The following is a 22,998-nucleotide window of genomic DNA, read 5'->3' on the forward strand; positions in this document are numbered from 1 at the left end:
TCTCTAAAGTCCATCGTGTTAATCTTGTTTATTGCGTATGAGCAGTCTGTTGCATCATATGCGGCCACACTTGCATCAATTGCCTCATCCAGTGGAATATTGGTGTACATCGACACCACATCCAGGGAAACAAGTAAAACATTTTGGCTCACTCTGAGGTTACTCAAGATACTCAAGAGTTCCTGACTGTCTTTTAAATATGTGCTTTGTTTCTGTCGAACACCAAAAAATGCAAGCAAACTAAAATGTGTTGTAATATTTTGTTATTGTAATGCCTATACTAACTTGCGCTGAAATACACGTATCGATGCTCCTAAGGTGCTCTGAAGTACACGACTCAATGCAAAATTGATTTCATCAAGACTCGATAGAATTGAATGCATAAGAACTCAATATAAAGTTCAATTCGCCTAATCCAGAGCTGCCCGTATCACCCAGATGGTAGAATGCTTGCTAGTATTTGACAGTCCCTTTAATTACGACGTTATCGGGCGAAGCTGCAGCCAGGAAAAGTTCAGCGAATACTCATGCTGGGAAATCACATTTTTGTCACGTACCAACCGCATTTTTGGTATTCTTGAAATATGAAATTCACCCTTTGACGTTTACAAACCTAAGCTTAAGTTAAGTATCCTGATTCATACTAGCCGGTTTCTTTTATTTACGTTGCAACGAAATAGCACTAGTCACAAGGTGACAAAATATGCAAATATGTTACCATTTCTTATATTTTTAACACCTTAATCTAATACGTAAAGTAGGCGACTGGTCCATTTTATCCAATATTACTTAAACTCCATTTTTGAGTATTCATTCGTACATAATATTGTGCAAAACAAAATTACGAATGAATTTTCCTGATAATTCGAAATAAATATAGTTCTGTTATTTGTTATATACCATTCCAGCGTGGAGCTTGTCCTGCCAAGGGATCATCTCTCTGCCGTAGGCGCTCGTCAGCTGTTTCAGAAGATACCAAATATTCGGGTGTTGTACCACGAGCCTAGCGCCGCGCACCTCACGGCAGCTTGTAGGGATGTTCACGCTGCTGCGGACTGCATCGAGTTGTCAACCACCAACATTCTTCAATGGATATAATATCTCAATCGGAAGTTAGGGTCAGGCTAGAAGACATAATCAACCACAGCTTAAAATTATCATTTTACATTTAGATTTTAAATAATGTGAGGTTCCTAAATAATAAATATCCTTAGAGAGTGAATAGCTTTAACGGCGTAGATGCCTTCATTAATGAGCATTTGTATTTTCACAGCATTAGTTTCGGTAGATAATTAGTAAATTTTTTCTGAACAATTTGCATGCAGGTTCATGCAATTACTTTATACCTTTTTCATAGCATTCAATTTAAACATTAAGCAGAACCTGAGTTTGTGTATCCTTTGATATTCCTCCATAGCGATCCCTGGTCATGAGTGAGACGCTGCTGCAAAGGATGTCGGGCAATGACACACCAGACATTTCGTTAATGTAAACTCGAAAATCAATACACGGCTGCTTTTTAAAATAGACACTTTTCGAATTAGATGAATTGATAATAAAGTTTTAATATTCGAGCGGATGAAACCGAACCACGGTGAAAATTCCCCAGCACAGTTTATCAGTTTGAAAACAGAATAATTTCCCTGTACTTTGAAACATTCCATGGCATTATCGAGGAGCAACTGAATGAGCAGCCTTAGCGTTGTCGGCTGACAGCGCGACATAAACTAATTATAGTTTTGATTCTTGGGTCGCACGATTAATTTGCGATGCCGTAGCTCAACTGAACATATTTTCTAACACGTCGTTGGTCGATTTATGACAAGTAGGAAGAAGGGGAAAATTTTCAATTTCACTTCACAATCAATTTGATTCATTTTCATAGCGGTGAATAACCACTTTCACAACTCACCACGGCAACACATAATTGCTACGTGGTCGACAAAGTGATAAGCTAAGCTGTAATTAGACAACCATCTACGGATGGCAGCTGCGTTCTGGGTAGAAAAATTAACTCATACGAGGTAAAAGTTATATTAAGATATATATAAAAAATTCCACATTCTCGTTGTAAAATTACAGAAAATGTTCCAGGTGCAGAAAATATTTTGAGGAGTTGCAGGAAAAAATCTAAAAACCATAGTCTTTTCCACTCATATCGCAGAACACAATAAAGAAACAAGCAATAACCTGTTATTGCAAGAACCAGAGCTATCGTATATGTACTATTTGAATGCATCTTTCAAGCGTCAACTCGTCTCTCATTGCTCCACCGTAGCGATCCACGCATTCAAGGGCTCTCACTCCTCCGACTGCGTATACGCTTTCTACGGCTTCAATTCGTACAGGCTGAAGGCAAACAAGTCAGAATGTTCCTCTCCTTGTATATGTCATTTCCCTTATCTGCAGTTATGACCGCCGCACTTCTATAAGTAGTAAATCTTCATTATAACTTCTCGTTAATTACGTTCATTCAGCTGACGAGAACAACAATTTCTTCCATCAATAATTATGCACATTTCTTTTCCTCGTACGCTTACTAATCAATGGTTTTGAATTCTTCATTATACGGAATCTGTATGAACATTCAAGATATGTAAAATTTTATATCACGACGAATTTTCTCATCGACATCTTTGCTTGCCATAGCTTGTTCAGCGGCAGTGGTACAGTGGCCATAGGGTCAGTGGCCATGGGTTCAGTGGCAACAGGCTCAGTTACAAAGGTACAGTGGCCATGGGGTCAGTGGCAACGGGCTCATTTACAAGGGTATAGTGGCAACGGGTTCAGTGGCAACGGGCTCAGTTACAAAGGTACAGTGGCCATGGGTTCAGTGGCAACGGGTTCAGGGGCAGAGTAACAGTGGCATCGGGCTCATTGGCAACGGTTCAATGGCAACAATTCAGTAGGAGCGCATTTAAACGAATTTATTACGGATGTCACGACAAGGACTACGATTTTGATTAGACGGAACCAGTATGAAACTAGTAATGGCTCTTCGTAACTTTCGTGTATATATAAATATTCGCCTATGACTCAAATTTTCAAAATTTGCGTACAATCTGTATTAAGAGGCTGCGACGAGTATTCAATAACCTTTACTCGATTACAGGTACAAATTTTTATTCATTTCCTATGGGTAAAGAAAAGTGCACAAGACACGCTGACCTGCTTGTGGCGAGCTTCTCATAGGACAGATAAAATTAAATTCGAATAATGAATTAATTTAAATAATAATTGTGTTCATTTAATAGGCCTGTTTCTTCACTGAAATTCAACAATAAAAAGTTTATTGTTCCTATTCGAGAGACGTTGATTGCGAGCGAGGTATAGTGTAAGGCTTCTAGACAAAAATTTTCAACAATTAATCAATGTTATTATTCTAACACGTACGTGGCGTGAGTCGTGGCCATGAGACTGCAGGAGGATGACCTGGGGGGTCGCATGGTGCTGCAGTAAGCGGTCATATAAAACTACGAAGAAAGCAAAGAACAAAACGGAGAAATCTGAACATAAAGAGCCAAAACTCTTCCCAGGACAAAAGCTCGCCTGATAATTGATCTTAAATCTCATCAGGCTCTGATGTGGCTGCAGGCAAACAATTCAACAGATCGCAATTAATTGTTCAGTCGATTAATATCATTACTTAATGTTTAAGCAGGATGGAATTCTTGGAATGGTGGTTCGCATATTCAAGGTCGATACAGTCCGATAACTTGATCATTTTCAAAGTATATGATAAATATAGAATTAAAATCTAAATTTAGAATTTAAAAACAATATTTGTTCACTTGCTCTTATATTACCCCTCCTGGTCCAATATTTGTTCACTCGCTCCCATTTCACCCCTCCGGAATTACAACCTGCATCTAATCAACTGCGGTTGAGCCTAAAACGACATCTGCGGAAAGTTTTTTGGGCCTAGAGAACAACCAGCCCGCATGCAAATTATTGGTAACTTCTTACTTAAGTGAAACATCAACATAAATTGGCAAAATGCAACGGAACGTTTCTTTAAGATTACGATTAAAAGCTATATTGCTGCTTATAAGGAAATCCGCACATAATCCGTAACTCGTAATTATTTCAAGTAATAGACAAGTCGCTAAGCCTACTTTCCGATTTTTAATACGAACTAAATTTAAAATGTTCGTCAAACTAAGACATTGAATATATCAGCTTATCGAGCTCAACATCAACAAAAAATCAAACGGGAACAAATGTCAAATGAAATACATAAAATGTTAATACAAATTCATCTATAACCTTCAGTAGACAATTCTAATTTCACTGCAAATATTACCACGATATTAGTATAGCAGTAGGTAGTAACACTGAAACTAACTTGTAACTCACGTACCCTAAAACTTTGCGCTGTAGGGAGCATTTCATTTGAAAGACTAACGCTGGTCTTCTAAGTAAAAATCAAACCAAATGAAGTGCAATTGATTTATCTCTTTTTGAGTTCTCTACTCCAAATTATGTTATGCCCGTTCACAAGTTTCAAGATACATGAATGATTAACTCTACGCTGTTAACACTATTCCTTTAAATGGGATACTACTAATTTTAATAAATTCGTTACAATGCAGCACATGGAAAAAGTGGTTCGTATGGTGGTAAGCTCTCTTAGTCTGATGCTCACTTTGACGCAACATTTCATATCCATTGGTAAATATTGGTGAATGACATTTCGGTACGTTGAGAACCAGGTTGAATATCCCCACAAGCTGATGTCAGGTGAGCTGAGTTAGGTTCGTGGAACAGCATTCGAATATATGGTACCTTCCTCAGTAGCTGGCGAGCGCCTTTATCTGTAAGGCCGTCCCTCGGCAGGACCAGATCCACCCTGGAGTGAAATATACCAAGCATTAAATTATATCGTCGTTTGAGTTTAAAGCCACGTCATTTGTAGCTTTCTTGAGCTCATATATCATATGAATAGCTTTTTAGAGAAGTCCAAATTGGACGAGATGAGCCAGTTGCCTTATTTGTATCTCATTAATACAAATAAATGCGGTGGAAAATCGGCCTTATTTACTCTGCCCCGAAAATGTATAAGGGAAGGGATTTTCAATCACTAGCATTCCTTTTATCGAATATTTGGTAATATATAACTGGTTTATCCAACCTTCTGGTTCTATCGAATTTCGTTAAATAAATCCGTCTAAGTAACAAAATTGGAACTTGAGCGATTTGCAATATTAATCTTACAGCCCAGTTTATGCGCCGCTTATCATGTATTTTTAAGAACGGTCAGTATATTTGATGGGATTTGATGTTCTTCATCAAATGATGAATCTTTTCAGCGCATTTTCTCATTTATGAAAAAAATGCACTATTGTGCTTGCCTTGTTTGTCTGTCCGTCCGTCCGTCTGTCTGTCCGTCTGTCTATCCGTCCGTGACTTCACGTTTTCGTCGACGAGAAAAAGCGCTGTCACTCACTGCAGTGAGTACTGAGTTATATTTTTTAGTATAATTAACGACTTGTCTGGGAGTTTTTTTAGCACTCAAATTTTAGGATTGAGGAGTGCATCGTATTCTAGTTGGCTTGCGTATTTGTTCGTATGTGGTAAATGTTAAGAAAGAGAAGCTATAACTTGGCCTCGAGAAGGATCGCAATTAACTTACTTAGAAAAGACAGGCCCATTGTACTGGTCAGCTGGCCTGATTATCTTGCTGAAGGGCGACAGGATGGACGACGCCCAGTCCACGTCCTCGTCTCTCAGGTCAGGGAAGTGCCAGCGGGTGACCGCACAGCCGAGGGCATTTAAGGTCGTGCCAACGTCGCTCGGGGCTCCTTTGACGCAACAGACATTAACTGTTGGAGAAATGGGACCTCTTTCAAGCAAAAGTATTGATTTTACGCGAATAATTCTTTGAGAGAATTGGTATATACGTAATTTTTATACTCATCTACTGCTCCGAAGTATTCACGGGAAAGAAAAACTGGCCGCTTTAGGTCCTGATCATTCAGATGCAAAACGAAGTTTTTGTAGGGTTAACAGCTTCAAGGATATAAAAATAAAAATCTTACAACGGTAAAAACAACCTGATACAACAGAAATTCGCTAACCGAAAGATGGCTTCAAGTCAACACAGCTATCGAGGTCCTCTTTGCTGGCAAGACGAACGCTGAAGTTTCTGGGCTCTCGACGTCGGATCTTCAGGTAAGCGAGGACTTCATCAGGCGATCCATACACGGCGTTGAGCCAGCGACTTGCATCACAGAGCAAATAAGATGTGTATATCAAGCACAAATCAACATAGATATCAATAGTGTATACACTTAAATAAAAGAAATGACTTGATACGAAGTTGGAGTTTAATGATATGCGTTTAAAACATACTTTTTAAATACAACACTTCTGAATAATTCAGTGTCTTGGATGTTACACATGAACTATGAATTTCTAATTTTATTTTCAAATATTAAAAAAAATTATTTTTAAAAAGATTTTTAGGATATCAAAATTTTGTAAATTATCAAAATTATTTATTCTGTCAACTGATTCATGCATTGTCCCTGACTTTATGCAGTTGTGCAAAATTTCAGATCGGTTGAACAGGTCAAATTGTGTCATATATGGATTATAAGATTTGTAGCAGACGAAATTATTTTAAAAATTTTTTAATAATGAGAAATAATTTCTTTTAATTTATTAAATTATTTATTCTGTCAATTGATTTATGCATTGTCTCTAACTTTACGCATGTGTGCAAAATTTCAAATCAATTGGAAAGGTAGAAGTGTGTCAGATATCGATAATAAGATTTGTAGCTGACAAATTATTTTTAATTTTTTAATATAATAATATGCGTTTAAAAATTACCTTTTTAAAACAACACTTCTAAAGAATCCAGTGTCTTCGATGTTACACATGTACAATGAATTTCTAATTTTATTATCATTATTAAGAAAATTTAAATTTTACTTCTAAAATTAGAAAAAAAAATTCCAAATTATTTATTCTGTCAATTGATACATGCATTGTCTCCGACTTTACGTATGTGTGGAAATTTTCAGATCGATCAGACAGGTAGAAGTGTGTTAAATATCGATTATAAGAGATGTAGCAGCAAATTTATTTTATTTACACTTTTTTAATATCAAAAATAAAATTTTTTAAATTTGCAAAATTATTATTATTATTCTGTCAATTGATTCATGCATTGTCTCCAACTTTACGCAAGTATACAAAATTTCAGATCGACTGGAGAGGTAGAAGTGTATTAAATATTGATTGTAAGATTTGTAGCAGACAAACAAGCAAACAACAAGGAGTGAAGTTAAAGAGAAGTGTTGTAGAAAAAATATTTTTTTTAATTTGTAAAATAATTTATTCTGTCAATTGATTCATGCATTGTCTTTAATTTTACGCAAGTGTGCCAAATTTCAAATAGGTTGGACCGGTAGAAGTGTGTTAAATATCGATTATAAGATTTGTAGCAGACAGACAGACAGACAGACAGACAGACAAACAAACAACAAGAAGTGAAGTTAAAGAGAAGTGTTGTAAAACCAATGTAAAATTTCTCCTCTATGTCACCACTCCTCGATTTCACCCATGGTCAAACCATCGGCCAATGTACCCTGACTTGCTGATGATGGCTCCCATGTCTCCATCCGACTGTCCTGCGGGCCTCCAGAAGTAATCCAGGGGCAGCAGGCTGATGTCGCCGGTGTGGTGGGCGGCGAGGCGGGACAGCAGCTCCCCCAGCCCCGGGATGGGGCGGGTGTGGATGGACAGCAGCTCCCCCAGCCCCGGGATGGGGCGGGTGTGGGTGGACAGCACCACGAGGCTACTGGGCTTCCTGTTGTTGACCAGGCTAACGAGGGCTCGCTCTCCTTCATCGGAATTGGTGATTGTCCAAGCTGCCCCTTGCAGCATGAGCTCACACGTTGGTAACTGTAGAGCAGTGAACATTTTTTTAGAACGCCTTCTCGAATTTAGGAGCAATGGTAAGATTAATTTCCACAAGTTAGTTCATTTATAACTTATTGTATAGTAGTGTTCCAACTGCTGAATCCTTCTAGACAAACGAAGAACTTAGAGTGGAAGTTGATATCTCAATTAAAGCGGTTGACAGGTTCATAACAGTTGTGACAACACCGGAAGCTTGATGAGCGGTCGAGATGAAGGGGTGAATTTATTAAGCCTGTTAGGGTTATTAGTTATTGTCAGAGAGAACAGAGAGCCGAAATTCGTACCGTTTTCCAAAAGAAACTTTTAACCGCGTTACAACTCATGCACTCCACCTACTTCAATAATATTTTGGACAGACAAACCTCCTGATTAGAATAAACGCAATGTGAGTAGAGTCAATATAATCAGTTTGAGCAGGGGGATATACATATGGGTCAAATATACAATTTTTTATTGCAAATTTATGTGAAAAATTTTATACCATAATTTTTTCCAAACACTTTCCAAATTTCTGCCACCGTGGCATGTACAATCTTTCCTGCATTTTGGACCATAAACGCGATTCCTAGTGTGACTTTGCGTGTCCTTCAAGATGAAATGATGTTCGGCATTCAATTTTAAGTCGTGCATAATTAATATAAAAAATACTGCATCCATTTCAGAGCATCCGTTTAAAGGCGGTGATGTCATTGAACTTACCTCTAATGAAGTACATTTCGTGCTGGCTGCATTCAACCTCGCCTTGATTTCTTGTATCTTTTTATTCCCTTCTGGTTTCAATTTTAGGCGACTGATCAATTCCTTTAATTTTTGTCTCGTGTTCTCATCCGTTACTCTTGTCTCATCTCCCCACACCTCGAGATCTCGCTCTGCTGACGCTTTCTGGGCCAGCAACTCATCCTTCCATTCCTTAAAATCTGTCTTGAGGTTGAGGATTTCATCAATCAAGCTTAAAAGTTCCTCAGAAACGGAGACGAAACTATTCACGCTTTCAAGTTTGTCCTTCATTGTGATCCGCAGTTTTGCCCACGAGTCCGCAAGTCCTACTTCTTCCTGAAGCAGGTCGTCTATCGTCTCAATTTTGTGCGTGGCGTGCGTGCCGCGGGTACACGTGAAGCATACGAGTTCCATGCAGTCCGCGCACAGGTAATCCTGTGCCTTCCCTTGATGATTGCACGGTTTTGCTGACAGTAAGCACAAAGGATTTAGACGAGCCTTTACTTCGGAAGGAATCAATGCATAGTTGACCAACATTTGATCCGCGCGCTGGGAAATTTGTCCCCTGCATTTTGGGCAATTTTGGGTTTCAGGCACTCCTAGTAAACTCGTAATGCAGGAGAAGCAAAACGTGTGGCCGCACGTCAGGCAAAGCGGCTTGTGGTTGCCCGAGTCGTAGGCCTCGTCACAAACTTCGCACTCCAGTAAAGCAGTAGCCATGTTCTCTACATTTGTCACGGTTTTTTTTTTAATTTTGCTTACTGAACTTCAAGTAGAAATTAGTCTCACTTAGTGGAAGCTCTCCTTTGTAAAGTCAGTGATCCACTATCTGTAAGACGGACGTGAGAGATTGGCACCATGAGTCAACAAAGAGATCTAACAACGTACAGTTAACACAGCCTTTTTACTCAGCCCGGAAATGATTTTACTGACTATGAAATTGCACAATTAAGTATTTCATTAACCAAAGCTTGGAAAAATTTAATAAAAAACGAAGATGCCTTACACTGATCAGTTGTTTTTGTGTCAACATTGGATCACGGCACCGCGTTCATATTTTGGGTTAAATAACAAGAAATTTAGCCTTAGCTGGAAGGCAAATATTACGTTCTTTCTTGCGCTTATCAACAAAACGACTGATCCGAGACTGAATGATGCCTTCAATCTTTACAATGAAAGCATTTTGATCAGTATCGATCAATAAGGAAACATTGAAAGAATTGACCAATATGGAAACATTTCATTACACTACCAAACTTGAAACAAACGTGCAGGTTATAAACATTGATCACTTCACTGGTAATAACACAACTGTGATCCAACGTTATTCGAGCCTGTAAACGGCAGCATTTTTAACTAATATAAAATGATGCATGCAGAATTAGGGCAGACAGGACGCCGTTACCCAGAAAACGGTCTAGCTTTTGAAATCGTACAAGGAAACTTTAGATGAACTAATATAAACGAAGCAAATATACAGACTTGAAATACCAATATAAATAAACTGCTAAATATATTCTCCAATCTTTTCCTATTAATTAATTGATAGCTTTCTGAAACACTCAAATAATTAAATATTATATGAGCGTAATTGGTGTTAAGTTTTTGGCCGAAGAAGGCATGGGTTATGAAAATACAGGAAGATCACATGGACGTTGAAACGTCCTTCAACTTTTCTTAACATCTTTGTTGGAAAATTGAAAACTCTGCATTTCTTCCACGGCTCAATAATTAGTCTAAATAACACCTATCCACAGGGCGCGTAGATTTCATATTCAGAGTTGTTGAACCCTAGACAAAGCCAGACATGCCAGATAGCCACATTATAGGCTGAACTTTAGCAACGAACTTATAAAAATTTACATAGATATTGATCAATAAAATGGTGAAATTTCATCCAGTATGCCACGGATGATCAATATATTTTATTTTCAATAAAAACTGTAGATGTAGACAAGTCACATTGTCACGACCAGCGTAGGACAGAAAAAATCAACATACAACAGATGATGCAGGAAGTTCCAGATTACAGTAAGGTACAAATAATACAGCGAAACAATTACAAAAATAATTACATTAAAACATAATGATACTTAAATTAAATTAAAACAATAAATTACAAAAATAAAGCCCGTAGCAAAGACTAGGTTGGTCGTCACTCTTTCCGCGTTGAGTTACATCTGAAACGAGAAGATCGGATGTTAATGTTACTCAGCCGGTCTCAGTACTCATTCTTTATTACAAGTAATTACAATTTAACATATAACAGCTTAAATTACGCCTAAAATGCGGTAAAACAAGAGAATGGACGATTTTCAATCGATCAAGAGTCGCATTTATTATTCTTACCCATAAGAAGCTAGGTTAAGATGCATATACTAATAGCGGTAATACCTTCATGCGGTATTTTAATATGAAATTTACATGAGCTACCATACCATTGAAGCTATTGCTGACTTCACATCAATAGTATGAGACATGGAACGCTCTGTCCTCACACGCATTATCAACTCATGTCACTTTTCTGTGTAGCAAACAAGAACACACCAACGCAGCAATCACCACCAACACAGACAACATCCCCACCAGACAAGCACCAGCAAACATCCTAATACAACACTACGCAAACATAAGTAGGTTAGCCAAATACAAAGAAGACAGACGCATCATCAGACGCAAACAACAATTTCCACTAGACCCAACAGCTACCCTAGCCACTGCAAACGACACCAAAAGGGTCATACAACAAATTAAAAACTCTTCCGCTGCTGGGCCCGACAACATTACAAACATACACCACACCTTGGCCCATACGGAATCACGACACTTACAAACATTGCCAACTTCTACTCACATTCCAAAATACCATACATCTGGAAAATTGCCAAAATAATCACACTTCTCAAACCCAACAAACCACCCACTGAGGCCGCCTCATACAGACCAATCACACTCCTCTGTACACCATCAAAAGTTATAGAGCGCCTCATACTGAACACAGCCACTCCGCACATTACACTTTCTCCAACACAACACGGATTCAGACCTCACCACTCGACCACAACACTACTCACAAACCTCACACAAAGCATAAACGATGGCATCAACTCCCGCAAACCCGCACACAGAACACTACTACTTACAATAGACATCAGTAAAGCCTTTGATGCCATTCCTCGCCTCCCTCTCACAAACAAAATCTACAACACCACACTACACAACAACAACAAACGCTGACTTGCCAATTACCTATCAGGCAGACAAGCATACGTACACTACTCAGGCAAGTCATCACACACATCACTCATACCCAACGGAGTCCCACAGGGCTCCGTCCTATCACCCTCACTCTTCAATCTATACATGCACGACATACTCGAACCACCTCCAAACATTCACATTGCCTCCTACGCAGACGACGTCACAATAACATCCACTCACCCATCCGCAGACATATGTACTCAACAAGCGCAAACATATCTCAACACTTTATCACAATGGCTCACACTGAACAGACTCAAGGTTGCTCCTAGTAAATCCACAAACACATTAATGACCAGCCAAACAAAGGAGCACCAATACAGACCAAACATCACACTAAACAACACCTCGATCCCGCACACACACGAAACAGATATACTAGGGGTCACTTACAACACCTCCATGACATTCGGCCCTCACATCAACAAATTAGTGAACAACGCAAAAATCAGACTAAACTCACTTCGGGCCCTAGGCGGTACTAAATTCGGCAAAAACAAAGAAACATTAGCACCAACATACAAACAGTTCATCAGAACAGTGTTGGCTTATGCCAGCCCCTCCTGGGCGCCCGCACTATCCAACACAAACATACAGAAACTCCAAACACTACAAAACAAAGCACTCAGGATAGTCACAGGCTGCACACAAAGCACCCCATAGAACACCTTCATGCAAAAACAAAAATACTTCCCATAAAAGCACACCTCGACATGAGAGGAACACAATTTATAGTCGCAGCCATAAACAACACACAACACCCGTGCCACTACCTACGCAACCACCCACCTACACACAGACAAATAGTGCAAATCCCACACAGATACTACACCAACATACAAGATACAGTACCCCCCACCCCAAGGCAACACCAGCACAAAAAAACACTTACACACAATTATGACACTCAGAACGCTGGAGGTGGCCGGCAACAACAAAGTCCTTGGGCACCATCCACCTGACATAAGCAGCACAGAAACACAGCTCTCTAGACTGGAGAGAGTATACCTAGCCAGGCTGCGCTGCGGCCACCACCCTTCACTACAAACATACGCAAACAAAATAGGCCAAACAGACACAGAATAGGCCAAACAGACACAGACACCTGCCCATCCTGCCAGAGAGCTCCCCACACTATCACTCACATTCTCCTGGAATGTCCGCTCTGGCAGGACCTCAGACAACACCACCACATAACCTCGACCCTAAAGCTCTGGAGCGACCCCCTGTCGGTGGTGTCGTACCTGCGCGAGGGGGGTCTCTTATAAAAATGAGATCGGGGAACCACAACAACAACAACAACAACCACGATCGGGCGTTCAGCATACTATAGCCGTACTAAATACCGCCGGCTGTCATCGAGGAGACGTCTCCAGTGAACCTCGCCCAGAGCGCATTGTCAAGAGCCGGGATTGACCAGTCTCGCAGGCAGAGATTCCGTGGATTCGCCAAGGGATTTTTTCTTCACAACACGGTGATGTACCAATGTGGAAATTGATTGAAATACTAGCATTATTGTGTAGCCACCTTTATTTAGTTCTCGCTGTGTCAGTTTCAATTAACAATTCCGGGCCTGTAAGTAATTGTCTAGTCTGTTGTCTCAGGCCCAGCTCTGTATGGGATAGGATTTATCTCTGCTAGTAGGGCTGTGTGCTCACATTTTTTCACCGTTCCCAGCTCTGTAACTAGGCGTAGGGTATTTTGCCTTTTGGTATATGATGTCTGAGATGTTATGTTTGTCATTCTCCTTGTCAAGTCGTAGCTGCCAGTGTGAGAACCCGTCACGTCTGATATTCTTGTGCTAAAACCTGACAGTGGGATAGTTTAACTAAAAACTCTACCGAGAGGAGTATATTTTCAGAGTGATCCCAAAAAGTACTTGGGCCATACATTCAAAACTCGCTAAGTGAACGTAAGTACTTACGCTCTATTTTCTTGTCTATGATTGGTGGATTTGGCTTAAAAGGCCGTCAATGATTGGCGGATGAACTTACGATCTCTTAACTTTTTTTGAAAGTATAGGCCCTTGTTGAGATCAAACTTATTGAATGCAATTGATGAGATTACCATAGGCTTTGAAATACACAGTTTTGAATTTAATAAATATAAAATATATATTCTCACAACCTCTTAGGTCTAAATCAAGCTTGGTAAAAATCCAATACCAAGTTAAAAACCACCCTAGTTTATTCAAGGTAGTGTCATTTAAATTTGATTATGGCATAACTAAACTCAAAATGGAATACCTATACCGAACAATAGTCATAAATCTGTACAAATTTCATCTGATATATACCAGTTGCAACCTATGCAAACAGAATATCCCAATACCCCCAAAACTAAGTATAGATCAGACTGTTTGAAGTCACAGTACTACAACTTGCACTAATAGATCTTCCACTAACCAGAATATGCTTGGATTTCAGGTGCTTATTGAGAGAACTTTTCGAACCAGTGACATAATCACAGAACTCACATGGGAATCCCTTCCCTAAGCCATGTTTAGAAAACATGTGGCTATCAAGAAAATCTAGTCTACAGTTGCTATAATCACACAACTTGCATTGAAATCCTTCCCCCAAACCATGTTTTGCAAACAGGTGATATCGAAAACATTTTTTTTGAGCAGTAACATAGTCACAAAGATCACATTTTACACTCTTCCCTAAACCATGTTTAGAGAACATGTGTGCTTTGAGTTGTGTTTGTCTGTCAGTTTTATAATTACACAACTTACATTTGAGTCCTTTCCCCAAGCCATGTTTTGCAAACAGGTGATATTGGAAACTTTTTTTTTGAGCAGTAACATAGTCACACAGATCACATTCTAGACTCCTCCCAAAACCATGTTCAGAGAACATGTGTATTTTGAGTTGTGTTTTCCTGCCCGAAACATAATCACACAACTTACATTGGAATCGTTTCCCCAAACCATGTTTTGCAAGCAAGTGCCTATGGAGATTTTGTTTTTTAGCTGTTACATAGTCACATAACTTGCATTTAAATTCAGATCCAAAATCATTTTTGTTTAACTGGAGGGCATTAAAAGGAACTTCAGAATGGGATGAATCAGTCAATGAGGAAACTTTATGCAATTCCTCCGCTAATCTTCCATTGTCTTTGTTGGGCAAGTTTGACTCAAAAGACTTGAACTCAGCCACAGGCTGATCAAAGAGAACTTCCTGGACTAAAGCTGCTCTATTGGGCACTGAAGAAATATTTTTCTCAGCAACAGAAATATTTTTTTCCTTGTTTTCTGGAGAAACTGCCATCCACTCATCCTGTCCAATGTTGCTCTGGGCATTGTAAGGCAAGACATCCTGGAGACGGAGAGCAGATTCTTGTGAGCAATTCTTTCAAGTTAGGCAATGAACTTGAATTCACAAAAAAACATGAATTATATTAATAACATTAGAATATTTCTGATAAAAGGAAAAATCATCTTGACAATTGATGTAGAAATGACATCAGGGCACGGAACTTCTGTCAATGCAAGTCTATAAACAATGTCTCTAGTCTTGTCTGATGTATATACATCTTTTACAGAACAATGACATTTTGGATACCTGATACGAGGATTATATAGAAAGAATTCATCTGTAAAATATACAGAAAGAAAATGTAAATTCATATCCATTTCCAACATAGAAATACCCAACTCTAATTTATTTATACAGAAGAACAAAAAAAAACTGAAAAACAAGGTATACAAGAAATGAACACCATTGCAGCATGCATTACCAGAGGAGGTACATATTGCTACAGAAGTTCTGTTCATTTCAAACCTTCAATGTAATACTAACAACAAGCTTAGATTAAACAGGCAGATATTTTATCAGAAAATGAGTCAAAAACTTTGGATGGGAGAACAAAAGACTGAGAATATAAATTGCTTAACAAATGATAAATGTACGTATTAAAAATAAGAGCTGATCATCAGATCAGATCAGAAGAGCTGATCATCATCAGCTATCATCAGCATTTGAATTCCTCAGCAATTTATTTGTACTGAGAAAGCAGCTCTACCAACCTGCTTATGAGGCACTGCAGCAGTGTACTGTGAGGCGCTGGTGCAGGCCTCGTGAGCCTCAACTTGAACCTCTTTCTTGCATGGCTTGCAAGATGAGGGAAGTGGAGTTTGCTGGACAGAAATTTGTAAATTAAAAAATATCAAAAAATGGCCTAACTCAAAAAGGATTATACCATAGATAATAAATTAAAATATTCAATACAAGATTCACAGAATAGCACAATGTGAATCAAATACCTTAATTTGATAAAATTTATTAGCAATTTATGAATAGTTACTTACAATAAAAAATTTCTCATAAGGATGTTTAAAAGCTTATTTCTGTGTGAGCTTTTTTTGTGGAAGCTTTTGCTTACTGCAAAAATATGTTTCATCCACATTCTGTTTGAGTCAATGATTTAGTTATTAATAATAATTTTAATTAAATTACAAGCTTACAAATCATGTAAAAATATCACCTCATATTCTTCACTGCAAAGTGGTTCATCCTTCACAGTTATGTCCTCTCCCTCATCTTCAGGCTCCTCTTTGATGTAAACTGTCATGATGGAGGGTAGGGATGAGCTGCTGCCCTCCATTGCTGGATGAAATTTACAGGAATTAATAGCATGAGGCTACTTGCAGCTAAGAAAATCACATAATACTGGACTTAAGCCATCTTAACTGCCTCCTCAACCCTTCAGCCAGCAAGATACTCTTATATGATCACTTAAAATTGCCTCCCAAACGATCCCACCACAGCCTCCAGTTTGTGGTTGAGGCTACAGTATTCCCATCAGGCAACGTCAGGCTGAATCAATGTTGAAACAATGCACTTGGGGACATTGAAATCCCGTTGATTATTAGTTTAGAATGAAAAGTGAATCAACATCATTTTTTCAATGTTGCATCAACAATTGCCTGAATACTGTGACATTCATGATGGAACATGTTAACCTGATACATACATTTTACAAGTGCTCTTTTAACATTGGATTTCATGGCAATTTCAACATTGAAACAATATCAAAATGTATGATGTTGAAAAAAATAACATTGATTCACTTTTTATTCTAGACTAACATTCAATGATATTACAAAATTTTAAAGTATGTTGTTTCAATGTTGATTTAGCCTGACATTGACTGCTGGATCAGGCCTCTGCTAATCACTAGTTATTATCTGATCACCACTCCACATGAACATTTAGACTTGGATTGCTGCTTTTCATATCTTTAAAAGATGGAAATAGTAATATTTATTCAATCAATGAAAGTAACTTGATAATATTGAATTACATTAAGACTAAATAGCTACTCTATACATTTGAATGATTGGATATATAACATTTTTTTAGCATATTGACCTTATTAAATCAATTCTTAAACTACAATTTACTGTTTCAATATGTAAAATTTTTGGAAATTCATTGGAGTAAATATATATTATAATTGGATATTTGAAAGCTGAAAGTTGTCATCACCAACTTACTTTCAAAACTGCTAAGGGATTTGGTTCAACAATGAAATGAACAATAAAATCATGAATGTCAACAAAGTACAACATCTTTCAGATTCACAAATAAACTAGGCTTGCAAGCACCAGTTGTGAAGCACACCTTCAGGCTCGAGTTTGCACACGTCAGTTGCTGCTTGAATGAGGCTCTGCTCAGGGCACCAGCCACTCCTGACTGCAGCATCTGAGAGCTGGTGCAGAGCAACTCTGCACTCTTTTATACTGTATGCCATTAGATTAATGTGGGGGTATATTAGTATGAGGTTTCCTGAGACACACTAGAAGCAGTAAGATATCCAGTAATAACCAACTTAAACCAAGCAGGAAGAGTATCTGTAAGCAATTCAAGATCAAATAAGTATCATCAAACAGGGTAATAAGAGACTGTTTTGAGAATTTTTTGTAAATAACTTCTTACCATGAAACATTTCATTAAAGAGTTTGGCTCATTTTAAAGATCTTTGCAAGGGCTATTGCATGGCATCTCCAAACAAAAGTCATATGCTATTGCTAAGGTTCCAGACAGAAAATAAAAGCCTCCCAAATTTCCCTGGGAATGGGGTAATTTGGGACAATTGAAATAAAACTTAATTTTAAAATGTTTGAAGCATGCAGTGTACTACTCATCCATTATTAACAGTACTCCAAAGTCCTCCTCTTCCTTTGTAGATAGTGTAGATGTAGAATAAATGACATTTTCTGTGATTTGTACTTGTTTATCCTTTATTGATATGATATTACCATATCCATGGACATGTCATTGAGCAGAGCATTGACAACAACCTTGTCCACTGTAAGCTTCATAACAGCAGCCATACCAATAGCATTTCCTATTTATCAGTAAGCTTACAGGACTGGGCTTGTAATTTTACACAATTTTAATTAGGTCAAGTAAACTATAACAAGAAACAGATTATTAAAAACATCCCTGGAACAGAAAATAATATTTTAGTGACATCCATCATATTTTTTGGAGAAAAAAAATCATAGTTTAGGTTAATTACTTTTCATTCTATGTTGCCCAGTGCACAATACTATTGGTGACAATCAATGCACAATTTTGTGGTGATCAAAAAAGCACAAATTTTTTGTCAAGTGACAAAACGTTGATTGGGTAATAACTGGGGTAATAAGGGACGGCTTTGGGCGTTTTTTGTTAAGTTCTCACCATGAAACATTTCATAAACAAGTGTGGGCTCATTTTAAAGCTCTTTGCAAAGGCTGCCATATGGGATTTCCAAGAAAATTTCATAAGCTCTTCCTAAGGTGCCAGATGCAAAATAAGTGTCCCGAATTACCCCTGGGAACGGGTTAATCCAGAACACTCAAAATATAACTTAATTTTAAAATGTTTGAAGCATGCAGAGTGTACTCATCCATTACTAACAGTACTCTGAAGTCCTTCTCTACCTTGGTAGATGATGTAGATGTGAAATTATTAGAAAATGGCCAGAAAAGGCAGTACCATACTGTCAAAATCTATCTCCTCCTGGGATTTTCAAGCTACAATGTCGAGAAGCTTATCATTCAATGAGTAAAGACCATATCTTTCAATTGGTTAAAGCTTTTTTTTGAAATTAGAATTTTTGTGGGTGGGGGGGCATTTTTCGTAAATTGTTTGATACATTTTTTATTTCCCATTTTTCGTAAATTGTTTAATACATTTTTTATTTCCCCTTTTTCCCCCCTCCCTTTTTTCAAAATATTTTCAAAACTATAGTGGTATTGAAAAAAATCTACAATGAATCTCTAGATCTTTTCTTTGCAAATTGAATGGTATATCTCTCATTGATGTAGCTTCAAAACTCTAGGAGATAGGTTTGTAGTGACAATAAGTTAAAATGTTCAGGAGAGTGCGACAAAGCCCTGAGTGCCCGCGAGCGGCCGCGGCATGTTATATGTAGACATTTATGGTAGCAAGGATACCAGGCAAAGCCTTACTTGAGCTAGAATTCAGTCACAGATGCAGAGAATGACTGCATGAGCACCTTCCAGCATAGCAGCTACTGGGCAACTGAACTACAGGGTCCACAGACGTTAGTCTTATGTGTCTGGCCAGCAATTTCCCCCAAAAGAAAATGTTGAAGAGCTCCACAACACCTAACCCTTATGTGATCTGTGGTAAACGCATAAATAAACATACAAAGATGGGTTTGGTACCGTTGGATAGGTCAGAATGTCAGCTTTAAGATGAGCATAAAAACAGGAAAAGTCTAAATTGACAATTTTTGCACCAGCTCCCCTTAAGTGAATTTCTTTTTTGCTGAGCAAGGTAAATGTAGGTAATCAAAATTATTTGTTGTCAATTGATTTTTTTGTTGACTGGAGCCTTTGCTAACCAAGGTTCTACTGTAAATGCATTTTTGCGGGTGTCCCTCAAATTAAAAAAACTTAATACCATGTCTTGTGGAAATGGCTGCCATTTTTTGGATGAGATCTGCAAATTCTGTCAATCACATTTTTAAGCAAACACCTATGTTCAACTTTTATGTAACTAATGTAAGTAAAATTTTTAATACATTACATTTTTTGCTACAGACCATAGGCTAAGCACAGCCTCACAGATAGTTTTCCAAAACCGCACTTTTCACACATTTTTCAGGGATTTCTTGAAGTTGAAAGTAGTGAAAATATGATTTCCTAACTTACTTTATGCTACCTACCCAGGGTGCAGAGGGTGGATGCAGCATCACCAATAAATGGGTTTTTAAGCCTAAGCGTCACCGGGTAATTTTAAGATGCATTGCTGAGTAATTTTTAATGAAAAGCCATTTACGCTGAGTAATGAAAAACTATTTACAAGCCACGAACTTATTTACAAGGTTGCATGCACGCGTTACCCCAAATAACTCATTTTACCCTAAAAACAGTCTTATTGTACAGCAAGTGTCAACTGAACATTTGATAATGCAGTCTGACTGCCCTAATGTGACCGCAACCAGTGTGGAATTCTGTATAGGTAATATATTCTCATGTCAATATAAGAAAACGTATCGAAATACCAACCCTACCACCGCGTTACACCACCTTCCACTGCAATGAAAATTGATAAACTGAGCTCATTAGAAACTGCCGTGCTTCTGAAATTGCGCATGGTTTGAAATCCAATCCCATGTTGCCAACGACTAATCAAGTTAACTAGTCGTTTATCTGTAGGCTAGCAGACACATTTTTGCAATGAATACATTCTAAAATGAAAAAAACACATCCAGCTTCATAAAAATTCTCACGATTGGACAACACCAACAAAGTTTTCGATATCACACAAAATTATGAGATTAACTGCTACTTTTTCACTGCGTAGGTTCACATTGTGTTTTCTGTTTACGTATTACAAGACGGTGTCACACGCTTATGTTTTGGTTGTGTCTAGTCTGATTTCACAATAAATAGATTTGATTCACATTCCATTCTGAGATTTAAATGATTAAAAGTTTTTTTAAATTATAAAAACCCATTTATACGTTCCAGATTTGAATTTTTTCTATTTTTTGCCCTATTATGTTGAATTTATCTTAATAAATTCACTTCAAATTCTGAATGATTTCGTCTGCCATCCTGTGTTTTCGGACGTTTTGTGTATTTTAAAAAATTTTTGTTGTTTAACATGGGAAACTATTTCATTATATAAAACATAGAGCACGTACCATATAGTGCATTAAGGGGACCGACTACCCTCTGGAAAAACTTCTACAGTTATTATCCGATCATCATGAAACTTCACATACATACGTAAAATGTAAAAAAATAACATTTTGCTCACATGAATTTTTCGAAAAAATTGATAGAAAACGTGAAATTTATAGAAAACGGCTGAAAAGGGGTACTTTAGAAAATCTATCTCCTCCTACAAATATCATCCTACAACATCGAGACACATATCATTCGGTTTGTAAGGACCATACCTATAGATTTGATGATCATTTTTCTCATTTTCCTCTTAGTTTTTTTTATGCGCGTTTTATCACATTTTTCTCATTTTTTCTCATTTTTCCCCCCTCCCCCCCCTTCTCCCCCATATAAAAAACGAACCAGACAGAAATTAAAAAATGATCATCAGTTCTATAGGTATGGTCTTTACGAATCGAATGGTATATGTCTCATTGCTGTAGCTTAAAAACTGTAGGAGGAGATGTAAAAAACTGTAGGAGAGAAAACTGTAGGAGGGTTTGCCGTGCGACCAATCGGAGGTTTTCAGGACACCCAAAAAACTGCCGGGCGGCACGTAAAATGACGTAAAAGAGTCGTAACGTAGCCAACATACTAATGACAAAATCGTTCAATTTAAAATTTTTTGCTATAAGAGTAAGATCATCATTCATCAATATGATCAGCATTCATTCGTCATTCGTGAGGAGCTGTAAGAAAAAATTTGTTGTTTTGATGTAAAAGAATGTTTTTCAATTAAAAGAAATGCAATACTTGATTTTTGGAAATCTGATGTTAAAATTAACAATCCGTATTAGAATTCTATATGATTTCAGAATTATCTTCAAAAAGTTTGTTTTTGTTCGTTTGATTAGAAGTTTTATTTCATTTGATCAGAAGTTTTCGTTTGTTTGATCAGAAACAACATAATTATTCATTCTCTTGCACTACGTATACGATTGATTAGTTTGACTCAGTTACCATCCGCATTGATCATCCCACTAGATTATGCACCGGGAGTGGGAAAGAAGCTAGGTACCTATTTAATTCAGTAGCACGTTAGCCTACGTGATATGTAGTTCTGCTTGTCTGAACTCTGAATTGCGTGTTTAGTGTGCATGATGGAAAACTCCTCTTTGCAGTGTAGTTATAATTACTTAATGAAGTTTAGTTCATTGCGGTCAACTTAAGACAAATTTTTGACTAACTAATACTTTTTGTAAGTTTAATTTTAATTGTTGAGTGAAAGGTGCAGGATTACAACTTCCAAGTGATTAGGTACTTTATAGAAACTGAGCAAGTTAGCATACGTGTTTTAAGCCTTTAAGAAGTTCATTTTTGCCTCAAATAACGATATTGGGTAGAAAAAATTGTCTTGGTGGATCAAAATAATATATGAACCTTCGAAATTAGAATTCCATCCTGACCGCAACTACGTTATCGTAAACTTGACGTTTACATTTTTTTGGCGGGAACTCTTTGCAACCAATTTCCGGACAAGCTTCACTGCATCCTGATCCATCCAACATACTGGAAACCTTACTTTTTTCAAATAGTTGGCTGAAGACTGACAAATATATTAAATGCAAGAATTTCAATCTAAATGTGTTGGCAAGATCTTCTGAAGGCGTAAATTTTGCTACTGAAGCGTCGCCAAAGATCTTGCAATATTCATCCACTCTCTGCTCAGTGGCTGCCTACATACTAGCCTAGTACTACATACTACATAGATTATAGATAGTAGAAATGTTGAACTTTACACAACTATTTTTAGTTTTGCAATATTTTTACTAGTTTAGCCAGTACAACATTTCTATGAAAGGTGGGACAACTGTCCTGATTTACCATTCCCATTCCTTATTACCCCATGGCCCGTTAAGCCCCATTTGATGGTGATCAAAATTCTTTGTTGCTAATCT

The 22,998-nt window shown here is 37.7% G+C and overlaps 3 protein-coding genes across 4 annotated transcripts in view; 1 reads left to right on the forward strand and 2 right to left on the reverse strand.

The window, feature by feature from the left end:
• LOC108680712 overlaps positions 1-1,387 on the forward strand; it is a 4,952-nt gene extending 3,565 nt beyond the window's left edge. Inside the window, exon 6 of the mRNA XM_047882926.1 lies at positions 909-1,387. Within this exon, the coding sequence (XP_047738882.1) occupies positions 909-1,098 (190 nt within the window). The 3' untranslated portion in view covers positions 1,099-1,387. The remainder of the gene's footprint in view (positions 1-908) is intronic.
• Positions 1,388-2,301: 914 nt separating this feature from the next.
• Positions 2,302-9,628, reverse strand: LOC108680714. Its single transcript, XM_018169602.2, has 5 exons — positions 8,629-9,628; positions 7,595-7,911; positions 6,078-6,220; positions 5,633-5,822; positions 2,302-4,849 (listed from the first exon to the last, which is right to left on the reverse strand). The coding sequence occupies exons 1-5, from the start codon at positions 9,364-9,366 to the stop codon at positions 4,660-4,662; spliced, it is 1,578 nt and encodes a 525-aa protein (XP_018025091.1). The 5' UTR covers positions 9,367-9,628; the 3' UTR covers positions 2,302-4,659.
• Positions 9,629-13,910: 4,282 nt separating this feature from the next.
• Positions 13,911-17,764, reverse strand: LOC108680719 (zinc finger Y-chromosomal protein-like). 2 transcript variants are annotated; one of them, XM_018169607.2, is made up of 4 exons: positions 17,535-17,764; positions 16,396-16,517; positions 15,938-16,048; positions 13,911-15,227 (listed from the first exon to the last, which is right to left on the reverse strand). In XM_018169607.2, exons 1-4 carry the CDS (start codon positions 17,662-17,664, stop codon positions 14,247-14,249), a joined length of 1,344 nt encoding a protein of 447 aa, XP_018025096.1. In that variant the 5' UTR covers positions 17,665-17,764; the 3' UTR covers positions 13,911-14,246. The 2 variants fall into 2 exon arrangements, with proteins under 2 accessions (XP_018025096.1, XP_047738885.1); XM_047882929.1 differs by having other exon boundaries at positions 15,227-15,280.
• Between the last annotated feature and the right edge of the window lie 5,234 nt (positions 17,765-22,998).

This window comes from Hyalella azteca, unplaced genomic scaffold (genome assembly GCF_000764305.2).
Source record: "Hyalella azteca isolate HAZT.00-mixed unplaced genomic scaffold, Hazt_2.0.2 contig11637, whole genome shotgun sequence".
Taxonomy (NCBI): domain Eukaryota; kingdom Metazoa; phylum Arthropoda; class Malacostraca; order Amphipoda; family Hyalellidae; genus Hyalella; species Hyalella azteca.